The 12106-nt window shown below is 35.8% G+C and overlaps 1 protein-coding gene across 1 annotated transcript in view; it reads left to right on the top strand.

The window, feature by feature from the left end:
- Positions 1-12106, top strand: part of LOC110461527 — a 91912-nt gene that overhangs the window by 49480 nt on the left and 30326 nt on the right. The window contains exon 2 of the mRNA XM_021515024.1: positions 8924-9065. Coding sequence (XP_021370699.1) covers positions 8924-9065 — 142 coding nt within the window. The remainder of the gene's footprint in view (positions 1-8923; positions 9066-12106) is intronic.

Below are 12106 nucleotides of genomic sequence, written 5' to 3'. Positions count from 1 at the left end.
CCCCCTTCGATGTTTTAATATCAGCTCTGCCTGGAGTGTGTGCTCAATTTCCAAGTCAACAGAAATACATTTTGCAATTCATCATGTTTCGGCTGCATTTTGATATGGTGAGGGCGGTAAACAGCGCTACAATCCTGACAGGCTGGCAAAATAGTGAAGCGAGGCCTGAACGCATGCCGTCAAATCCAATAATTGTTTTATGACTGTATTTGACAGTTCCTCTTCGAGTAAATGTCGGAAATGACTACCTTTGATAAAAGCAAGATTTGTGTGTATAAGATGCCAGTCTTTCATGTGCTACTCCGTAACTGTCAGTGCCGATGCAAGTCTCTACGGTAATGTGTCGAATGTTCTCTGGCTAATTGGCAGAAAACCTTTTCCGACTGATGAATCTCGCGTTCTGAATCATTTAATGTTTTGTGCTACTTGTATGATGTAATGTGATAATTGAATACATTTGAAGCATTTAAAAGGTTTCTTTGAAATGTCTTTTTTGTTTATAAACTTAATAATTTACTCTCTAGATCATATTCCATCAAACGCTTTAACTCTGTCGATCTTGGTTAAACAAACGCTTTGTCGTTTCTGTAGCAGAATGCGAACTTTTATTACAGAATATGTTTACTTAAATTTGCGGTCCTAACGTTTTAGGCATTGACTGATGTCCTCGTTAATTTACGATGGTGAAAGGATATTATTCATTCTGTTTGGCCTACGTGTGAACCTCTTAAAGAGATACAGCGCCACCAAATTCCGATAGCTCGTCACCGGATACGATCCGTATGATATGTATAGCTGAAGAAGTGCTATAGCCATATTCTGGATTTATGAATCAAAGAAAATGTCTGCTATATATAATGCAAATTACATTTTGGAATGATTTGATTACGTTAACCGAAAGTTTGCTGTTTGAGATCTTTAACAAAATCGCTTTTTGAGCGGCAGTGCTGATATTTCTCCCAGCAGGGGGACGGGTTTCCTACTCACATCTAGAGGATGATCGGTGTTCATACAAAGTATTTCACGCCGAGCACTTGTAAACTCTAAGGGTGAATATAATGATAAAATATGGCGAGAGGGAGATAGATATACGGAGTATGTCGCCACGAAGTGAGAAGGTTATAATGGTTGTTTGTGCAAACCTAACATCCTGAACTATTAGGCAGACCCCGCCCGCTGACAGACCTCTAGGACTAATTTATATCAATTAATTCTCGAAAATCCTCATTTATATTGATAGTTTATAACGAATTTGATAGGAATAAGGCAATCATAGGCAACTACCTTCATAGTTAGAATGCAATTCGGTATATACCTAGATGATTGAAATTTCTTCTGAATCCGCCCAGGTATTTATTACCTACCCAATACCGCCTGAAATATCTGGTTCAAAAGCTTTTTTTTAGCTACCAAATGTTAACTGAATATTTCGAAACAAGTGAATTGCGTGCATGTATGCACTCATTACATGCGGCGATACACGTGTTTTTTTTCTCGTGCGTACAGACAGCTACTGGTACCGTTATCTCACACACAACACGGTACTGCGATGTTACCTAACTGACATTACTCGAAATTAGTAGATAAATTAGTCGCTAATTTGCAAGATAAAGAACATCATTACTAAAATGGTTTTATCTACCAAATGTGCAGTTTTTATCTTTTTGCTCTAAGAAGGTTCGCCCAAACCTTATTTTCTACAGAACAAACCCTTACTATTCGTTATGTCATAATGAAAAAAAATAGCAGAAAAACGGAGAATGTGCCTATGAAACACCTAGGTAGCTGTAGTTTTTCATCTTACATACTAATCACTTATTTTGAGAAGTGCCGTATCAATTATGTAGCGCACCAAAATTCGGATGGCCTTGCACATGTCTTTGTCTCACTTTATTCTTACTGAAGGAACCAGCACAAAAACTGTCTTGTTTCCTGTAAGGATAAGGAATACTTCCTATTCAATAACGAAAATAACTAGCTCATTTATACCCAATACTACTGCGACCAGTTTGCTTGAATCCGCGAAGTGGTTTACTTTTGAGAACGACACAGGGGTCTTTTAATTAAGATCCCCCGTGCACTATTTACACTAATATTGTACTTAAGGACGACACCAAACACGTGATGTTTATTTTTAGGAACTGTAAATGATATTAAAAGCTAAAATTTACAGCGCAATTTTGAAAATCCATATTCCTGAGAACGTGCTCTACAGATAACCTTTTTTGCATTGAAAAGACAGACAGAGATGCATTGGTTTTCTTTTACTTTTGATATTCAATGGTCCCAGTATGTAATCAGGAGTTAAAATTAATGTTTTGTAATTTAATGTGCAAAATGGTCTCAAGTTGGAGTGGAATTTAAGATCGTGTTGATTTAATTACAGAACCCCTGCTTGTAGCCGTTCGTCTCGTGATTAAATAGGAATCGACTTTAATGACCAATTAACGTTTAAACAGTGGTCATTCTGAATCCTATAAGTATGTCTATAAATCGTTTGATTGTCCTCGGAACAATAAGATCTCTGTAACCAAGTTGGCTATGGTAATTGGTGCCCGATACAGCAATGGTGGCGGGAATGGCCAGTTTACGTACAGAATGTTTCACGCTAGAATATCACAACTAAACACAGCTGTAGAATGACGACTTATTTACGTATGGTGCTAGCCACATGGTTCCAATCACGTTCAAGATGGAGGAGAAAAGTTTGAAACAGCACGGAGAAACGTATCAGGCGTTGAGAAAGTTGCTTACTTACATGGTTCTACTGCTGTGTAAATCAGCCGAGGAACACACTAGCATAATAAACCAGGAATTGAAACAATCTTAAGTGGGGGTAATATTTGCTGAAGAGCCGATAAATCCGTGTATATATGAACCAAAGACACCCCCTTCTAACGCCTGAAGTTTGTTTAGATTCTAATAGTGATACTTAAACTTATATTTGGTAAATAAATAAACTCTTATCTTATACTGATACGATAATGTTGGTTTATAGAAATAGCTATACTTGAAAATAGAAATGTTTGTTAAAATGTTTTAAACATCCCCTATTTACACTAGAAACTGTGGACGTGATGTTTTCACATGGCCGGGCATGTTATTGCAGAATGAACACAAATATTCGTGCATTTTTTTCTGGACACGTTCCTGAACTCAAAACAACACTCCGGGACCAGGATCCCCTTACTAAACAAAATCCTTCTTTGTGACCAAGATCCCCTTACTAAACAAACGATCGCGCGTGAATTTGGCATGCATTATCTCGACATGAATTCGTTATATGCAAACAAATAAGAATTTTTATATGATAAATGTCGATATTTGAACGTTAAGATGAAAGTGAGGTTTGTTTATATAATATTGTGTATGTAGATCCTTACTAACAAGACCGGTATTTGGTAGCCAAAGGATATGAAGGCTGGGTATGTTTATCTAATATTTTGTGTCTAGTTCACAATAACAAAACTGACATTGGCTAGCCACAGGCTATGTAAAACATTACAAGCCCAAATCCTGTCTACGTTTTATAAATATTTTCTAAACCAATCTCGACCGTGACAGTGCACGTTAGTTTAGTTCAACAATATTTCAACATTGGGAAAAATGATAAGGACTCGGATACAAGCAGTTAGACAGCGTAAACCTTCTGTCTGGAATACTTTACTTATATACTATACTACTCTCAAGATCTGGAATACTAAAAACTTATCTCGATGTCTGGAATAATTTACTTAACTCAGTATATGCAATACTATATTTATATGGAGATATCTGGAATACTTATCTCGATTTCTGCTTACCATACTTATCTCAATATCTTGAATACTGTACCTTAATGTACTGTATCTGAATAATATGTATCAAATGGCGGTATGTTTCTATGAATTTTATTAAGAATGGTTTTAATACTCCGGTGTTTTTAAGTGTATGGTTTAAATTTCAGTATTTTGTTGTATGATTTGATCATCATTTGTACTAGTTTTCAAAACGTTACAAATATTACTTTATTTGAGTAAGCTCCACGTTTAACACTACATACATACAAATAACAACATATGATAGAAATAAAACGATATCTTACATAAATAAACAGCTTGATTGAATTGTGTAACGTATAACGCTCCACACTCTATACTAATAATGTATGTTGTATGTTCTATCAAAAGGTGCGGGATCATGACTCAATTTCCTACAGGTTAAATATAGATGATCAATGTCAACATCAATGACGTCATTTATTCACACTATCTGGCGCTCTATCAGTGATAATTAACGCTCCGATGTCCCTGGTATTAATAAACCTGCAAATGTAATTATGATGTAATGAATATTATATATGGTTGCTACATTGGAATATTTCTGGGGTAGAAAATCACTCGTGTAGTAGATTGTTATCGTGATTCCAAGATTTGGTCTGTGATAATAGGTACAAATGTATTGTCCTACAGTAATTACAGGTAAAACGTTAGCTGTAATGTCTTAACTACAGGTACAACTGTAATGTCTTAACTACAGGTAAAACTGTAATGTCTTAACTACATGTACAATAGACATGTCTATATTACAGGTACAACTGTGATATCCTAATTACAGGTACAACCTTAATATCCTATTTACATGTGTAACTGTAATATCCTAATAACAGGTACAACTGTAATATCCTATTTACAGGTACAACTGTAATATCCTATTTACAGGTACAACTGTATAAATATAGATGATCAATGTCAACATCAATGACGTCATTTATTTACACTATCTGGCGCTCTATCAGTGATAATTAACGTTCCGATGTCCCTGGTATTAATAAACCTGCAAATGCTGTAATTTCCTATTTACATGTACAACTGTAATATCCTATTTACATGTACAACTGTAATATCCTATTTACATGTACACCTGTAATATCCTATTTACATGAACAACTGTAATATCCTATTTACAGTTGTACATGTAAATGGGAACTTACAGCTGTACTTGTAAATAGGATATTACAGTTGTACCTGTAATATCCTATTTACATGTGTAACTGTAATATCCTATTTACAGGTACAACTGTAATATCCTATTTACATGTACAACTGTAATATCCTATTTACAGGTACAACTGTATTTTTCTAATTACAGATACAACTGTAATATCCTATTTACAAGTACAGCTGTAAGTTCCCATTTACATGTACAACTGTAAAATCCTATTTACATGTACAACTGTAATATCCTATTTACATGTACAACTGTAATTTCCTAATTACAGGTACAACTGTAATATCCTATTTACATGTGTAACTGTAATATCCTAATTACAGGTACAACTGTAATATCCTAATTACAGGTACAACTGTAATATCCTATTTACAGGTACAACTTTATTATCCTAATTACAGGTACAACCGTAATATCCTAATTACAGATACAACTGTAATATCCTATTTACAAGTACAGCTGTAATATCCTAATTACAGGTACAACTATAATATCCTAATTACAGGTACAACTGTAATATCCTATTTACAGGTACAACTGTATTATCCTAATTACAAATACAACTGTAATATCCTATTTACATGTACAACTGTAATATCCTAATTACAGGTACAACTGTTATATCCTAATTACATGTGTAACTGTAATATCCTAATAACAGGTACAACTGTAATATCCTATTTACAGGTACAACTGTATTATCCTAATTACAGATACAACTGTAATATCCTATTTACATGCACAACTGTAATATCCTATTTACAGGTACAACTGTATTATCCTCATTACAGATACAACTGTAATATCCTATTTACAAGTACAGCTGTGATATCCTAATTACAGGTACAACTATAATATCCTAATTACAGGTACAGCTGTAATATCCTAATTACAGGTACAACTGTAATTTCCTTCTGCCGGTTAGAACACTGATATACACGGAATAGCTCCGTAGTTCTGTATTATAATTATCTGACACCCAACGGCTACGTTAACGCAAAGCTACACCAATAACTCCGGATATTGAATTCAATACCTACAGACATTGTTAGGGTTCACAGTGGCTGTTAGTCGGTGCATTGCTCTACAGTGGCAGATTGTCGTCATAGCTAGGTGATATATTCCGATGATTTCCTAGGATATTTTCAAATATTGGCAAATTAGTAAATACTAGTTAACTGCAAACATGTTGGTTGTTATTGCCACCTGTCTTATTATATGTGCCAGGTATTCTTTTCTGGTTTACCACAATACAGCACGTACCTAGATGTATGTATCTCCGAACCGAACACGCCGAATTTGTGACAATTTGTTATTATCTCTCAGTCTCTAGACTTGTTGCAGTCCCTATATATATAACTCCCCGTCCTAAGACTTAATGAAGTCCCTATGTATATAAATATTTGTCCCTAGACTTGCTTTAGTCCCTATGTGTATACCTTTCTGTCCCTAGACTTGCTTATGTCTTATGTACATGTATATAACTTTCTGTCCCTAGACTTGCTAATGTCTTATGTACATGTATATAACTTTCTGTCCCTAGACTTGCTTATGTCTTATGTACATGTATATAACTTTCTGTACCTAGACCTGCTAATGTCTTATGTACAGGTATATAACTTTCTGTCCCTAGACCTGATACTGTCCCATGCCTCTTACTCTGTCTCTACTTATATCCTCTTATGTAGTAACCGGGATGCACGTGTGACGGGGTAAATCTTTGTTCTTGTTCAACAGTGTAATTTGGATGCACGTGTAATAGGTGTAATTATGTGCGACTCTTCACCAGTGTAATAGAGGGTTTAACTTGTCAACATCTCCATGGTTACCAGTTAGGTACGTCTATTAGCATTAGTGGGAGACATGACTATACATTTCACAGGACTTCGGGACGATACTAATTCCATGTTACCCGTGTAATTTGCCTGCACGTCGCGCGAACTATTTTGCTCGGCATGTTTACGAGAACATATGAAATGTATTGCCGTGCTTACTAGTCATTGTATATTATTTTCGTAGAACGGGTTGAATGTACACGATCTGTTTTCCTGTGTTGATAATAAAACGTAACAAGAACATACCGCTAAAACATACATACGTCTTACAACGCCAAAACCACGCCCTCTGGTTATGTAACTTACATTGATATGTTATGAAAAAAGTGTAGGCACCATATTTCTCTGACTGAGTTTCACACACGTGTTTTTTTCTCGAGCGTATCATATGGAAATCGTAAAATGTCAAATTGTTTATCGTTCCCAGAGGTTTATGATATGTGTATGATCCAATAAAAAACATTCAGTTTTTTTCTTGACGTCATATGGGGATAGTTAAAGTGTTACGTAGTTTATAGACATCCCGCAGTTTACAAGTCAAATCCGATCTAGTTATCGCCGACCCTCCTCGAATATATCGTTCCGACCATTTTCATTCCAAAATTAAAAGGAACAGAATAATGATCGAAATGAGATCATCTCCAGCTGTGTTTCCTGCGGGTTAATCATTAAAGAAACTTAAACGTCTACAGGTCGACAATATCTCATGAGCATTGTATTTTAGACGTTGAAGGTTTCTATTAACTTACATTCAGTTACACAGGGTACCCACCGACCAGATATTGCAATAGGTATGTATTCTACATAGCATCGAAGGCTATGTTTCGTTCTGCCCTCTTGAGATACTACTTTGAAGGAAACATCAGAGATTTTAGCGTGTCAAAAATGTTGAGTTTTTTGGTACAGTTTGATAGTTTGAAACCATGCATAACACCAGTAAAATCAGTGATATTACTTTCGGTACAAACGGATGCGTTTTAGAGTATTTTCGGTATAGGCGGTGATGTATTAGAGTAATTTCGGTACAGACGTTTGTGTTATAGAGTAATTTTGGTACTGACGTTTGTGCTTTAGAGCAATTTCGGTACAGACGGTGGTGTTTTAGAGTAATTTCGGTATATATGGTGGTGTTTAAGAGTAATTTCGGTATATCTGGTGGTGTTTTAGAGTAATTTCGGTAAATTGGAGATGTTTATATTAGCCTGGAACACCCGGCTTAGATTTCCGTGTCAGTGCCAGACCCGTATCACTGGTTTTCACACCCTGTCACTTTTAGTAGGATTTTAAGACCCCTTTACGGCCCGCCAGGATCTCCTACATCTCGGGTTTGCAGTAAACCATTTAAATAGCAGAAATAACTCTTCGACTGTATTTTACATTAAGCTTTGGAAATGTACGATTTTGACTCGGTGTGAAGGCGTTACGCAACCATTGCCATAGACATCATTGAGACCGTTGTTTGTGTGTGCGTTTTCGGGCTAAAACAGTGGCAAAGTCTCGACTGAGCACAATCCCGTAATCCAACGTACGTCCTGACATCTTTATCTCCGACATAGAAGAGTTCTGAGGGCGCTGTATATTACTTGTTTATCTCCCATCAGAGGAGTTCTTTTTTGTCAAATAACCTCTTTACACGAAATACCTGGCAATTGTTCTAGTCTAGGCGGGTTCCTCTGATAAACAGCCCAACGCCATGCGCCTTGGAGCGGCAACCGATGCTAAACGGCGCGATACCCATCTCGCGACGGGCAAATGGCGGATGTAATCTCAAACGACTTTCTAACATGTTACATACGGTCTATATCCTCTCATGGTGTTCCGGGAATCAAATTGATTTATGTTCTTTAAACACATTTTTTTTAACAACAAGGAAAAGCGGATGGTAACAACGGAAGTTAACGCAATTACGAGACGTTCTTTTACGATGATACATAGATATATTTGGGAGATGATTATTATATTATCGAGCAATTAAAATAGTGAAGAAAATACTTGGAATTCCATTGAAATCCTTTCTCCGTTTATATTGTAGTCAAAAATACTCTCAATGATTTACATCACTTGACATGTTTTTCACCTCTGCTTCTTTATTTTCCCAGCATCCTCCTGTGTATTTCCGGTTGAATGGCGGGGTCGTTGGAACCAAGACACGTATGGGGAACTCGAAATTACAGATCGGCAAATATCTCGAAAAGGAACATGTTCGAAGAAGGACGGAGACAAATACCTTATCGCAGACAGGTAAATCTTATGAAATAAAGGTACTAAACAGAAAATGAGTATACCACTGATGACAATACTGTCGTAGAATACCCATGGTTGGTCTTCAAATGTCCCCTAAACAGTGCCAAACCAATTTTAGTCAATTTCCCCTAAATAATACAGAAGTAAACTCCAACGAAATCCTCAACATCTATAGCCCCTTCTATCACCTGACCACACTCCCATCACAGCCTTTTTAATCCCTGACAACTCATTGCTTTTCACATCCTCTGAAACTTCATTTCATCAAACCCTTGCCCATCCATCCACAAATTCACGGCTATGTTTCTTTTTCATTTTGGTACACTAACATTGAAACCGTCATTTAATTAATTAAAAATGGATAAACAGAACATAACGATAATATTTCTAGGATTTTAGATTACATAGAAAATGTCACGTTCGTTGAATAACCCTGCGATCCTGATCTGAACAGCGATTATATCGCAGTAAGAGATGTATGGTCAATGACGGGAGTGTGTGATTGGAATATCTTAGGAATTGAATCTGCTTTAATTCTCGTCCTCGTTTACGAATAGAGAAATGCCAAGTGAACATGCTTTACCCTTGAAATAACAAGCATTTAAGTTAATTGCGTATAAAAGTTATCTCACTTAAACTCACGTGCGAATCAATTATACGTGACAAGGGGATCGGAGATGCGTTAAAATAACGTTAATATTAGCATTGCTGTTGAAGACTAGCTTCGACAGGTCTCCTCTGATGGTTAGCGAAAAGCCGAGCGGTGCCACACGGATATGTGCCGTGGAACTCTGACGACAAACCGAAGACAAGTTAATATGTAGCGAGATTCTAAAATGTCATTTCGTCTCCTAACTTCGACAAATTTTACTGCAAAGTTGTTAATAGTTTTCCATTTTTAATTTACGTTCTCCTTGAACTGCACTTAGAAACAAAGCACATTTCTTACTCAAAAAGAATAAAACTTGAAAAATATATTGAAAATACAAATAAAAGTCGTTTAAAAAATCATTAAAATTCAATCATTTTTTAATTAATTCATCTGTAAGCTGAATTAGAGAATTAAAGAAATAAACATAAAAAGGAAACAAAAAAGAAATATTTATTAGTGTAAATCAAGTTAGATAAAGATAAAATGTAAATATTAAGACAATAGAAATGAATTATTTCCCCTGATCACCTTATCATGTATTTTTTCTTCTCTATATACACGACTGTTGGATCTATTAAAGATGTTTATCTAAACTCACGTATAGTCACTATCTTTATTGTTGCGACTTCCCTAAAACATAAACAAATTAAGAAGAAATGAACAACACATAATTACAAAGAGGCACACGTTTTCTTGTCTAATATTGAGTGCATACTGCGGTGTTTAAATACGGGTACTATGTGAAGTCTTTACTATTACCCAATATTCCACCGCACGTGTTGCATGTTAACGGTGCATTAGTGCCCGGATTAGCTGTACTCTACAATGGCGGTCATATTTTACGAGAAATTCCAGCGTAGAGATTTACTAGGCGTTCATGCTTACTCAACGCAGACAGATCCCCAACACTCCTACTTATCGATTTTGCTTTGCATCCAAACTCCCTTTTTTCTGTCCGAAAACATAATACTACGTTTCCACTGAACGCTATTTCAAGTTTTGTTTATGTGGCAGTATTATTATGCTAATATGCCTTGGACACGAACAAGACGCGTTTCGGCGGGAGTTCTGTTGTAATTTACAGAATTATGTCGTAAACTATTGTACATAACATTGTCTTTTTTTCACAATTTCAATGTTATTTAATAAAGAAGGATCTTATAAAAACCTAATAAAATAGATGTTTGAACATTCAAATTGAACATTTTGTAACTTTATTTTGAAAAATAATTTCTTTGCGATATTATCTTGGGAATATATTTATTATTCATCTTAAACCTGACCTATATTTTATATTGTTAAATGGTTACAACTATTCCTAGTTTTGAAGGAGTCCGAACCTTTAATACATGTAAGTAATTTAGCTGATACAAAGTTTAATATGGACTGTTCTACAGTTTAACAAAACGGCCATAACCTTGGTGATTTTCTTAATATCGTTCACACAGCGCTAACTCTAGTACAGCTCATGTTCTCGACACCAGTAACTCGGACTAGAACTATCTACATGGGGTACCATCACTTACCAAGGACAATTAAACACTATATGTGTTACAACTATTGATTTAGATTAGACAGAGCTGCAGACATGAAACTAAAGCAGATCAAGCATCAACTGACAAGGACAACACGGAAACTAAAACTAAATTCAAAAATATTCTGGAGACATGAAAGTGAGACAGATTTAATCATCAACTCAAGCCAAGACGGAAGCTTAAACTCCACGCAAAAGAACCAAACACTGAACACTGCAGCAAAGCACTGAGGAGACATTGAAACTGGAGCTAGATACCAAAAGACCAACCTCTACAGAATGGCATCGTTTCCTGCACTAAATGTGGTCCTCGTTAGGAAGTGTTATAGTATAGTCTGATATGGTTTGGTTTGGTTTGTTTTGTCCTAGGTCCTATTAACAGCTATGATCATTTAAGGTCGTGCAAGAGTTTAGGTAGAGGACAGTCGGAGTACCATGAGAAAGTCACCGACCTGCAGCTATTTCCTAACATGGTTGATCCGTAATTCGTAGACATATACATACCAGTGAACAATTTAAACTATGGAACTTAACAGAAATTATCATATTGAATTAACAGATTCAACTCTCCCGTGTACCCCACCCTCGCTATGAAAACAACATTTTATGTACATGAGTAAATATTATATTAATTTGTTTAATGATGGTACATTGTATGATCCCTGAGCCTTAAAAGCGACCAAATTGTCAAAACTTAATTCACTGGTCAACACAATGAGTTTTGTTTTCAGAAATAAAGTTTGAATTTTGCGCTTGCTAGATAGGAAGAAATCAAGACGCTTTGAAGATATGTTTGAAGGTATTGAGATTTGTAAACACTTGAATGTCTAATACTCGAGAAAACAAAAGATA

This window comes from Mizuhopecten yessoensis, unplaced genomic scaffold (genome assembly GCF_002113885.1).
Source record: "Mizuhopecten yessoensis strain PY_sf001 unplaced genomic scaffold, ASM211388v2 scaffold10635, whole genome shotgun sequence".
NCBI lineage: Eukaryota > Metazoa > Mollusca > Bivalvia > Pectinida > Pectinidae > Mizuhopecten > Mizuhopecten yessoensis.
The sequence above is the reverse complement of the archived record's forward strand: the minus strand, read 5'-3'. Positions and strand labels throughout refer to the sequence as shown.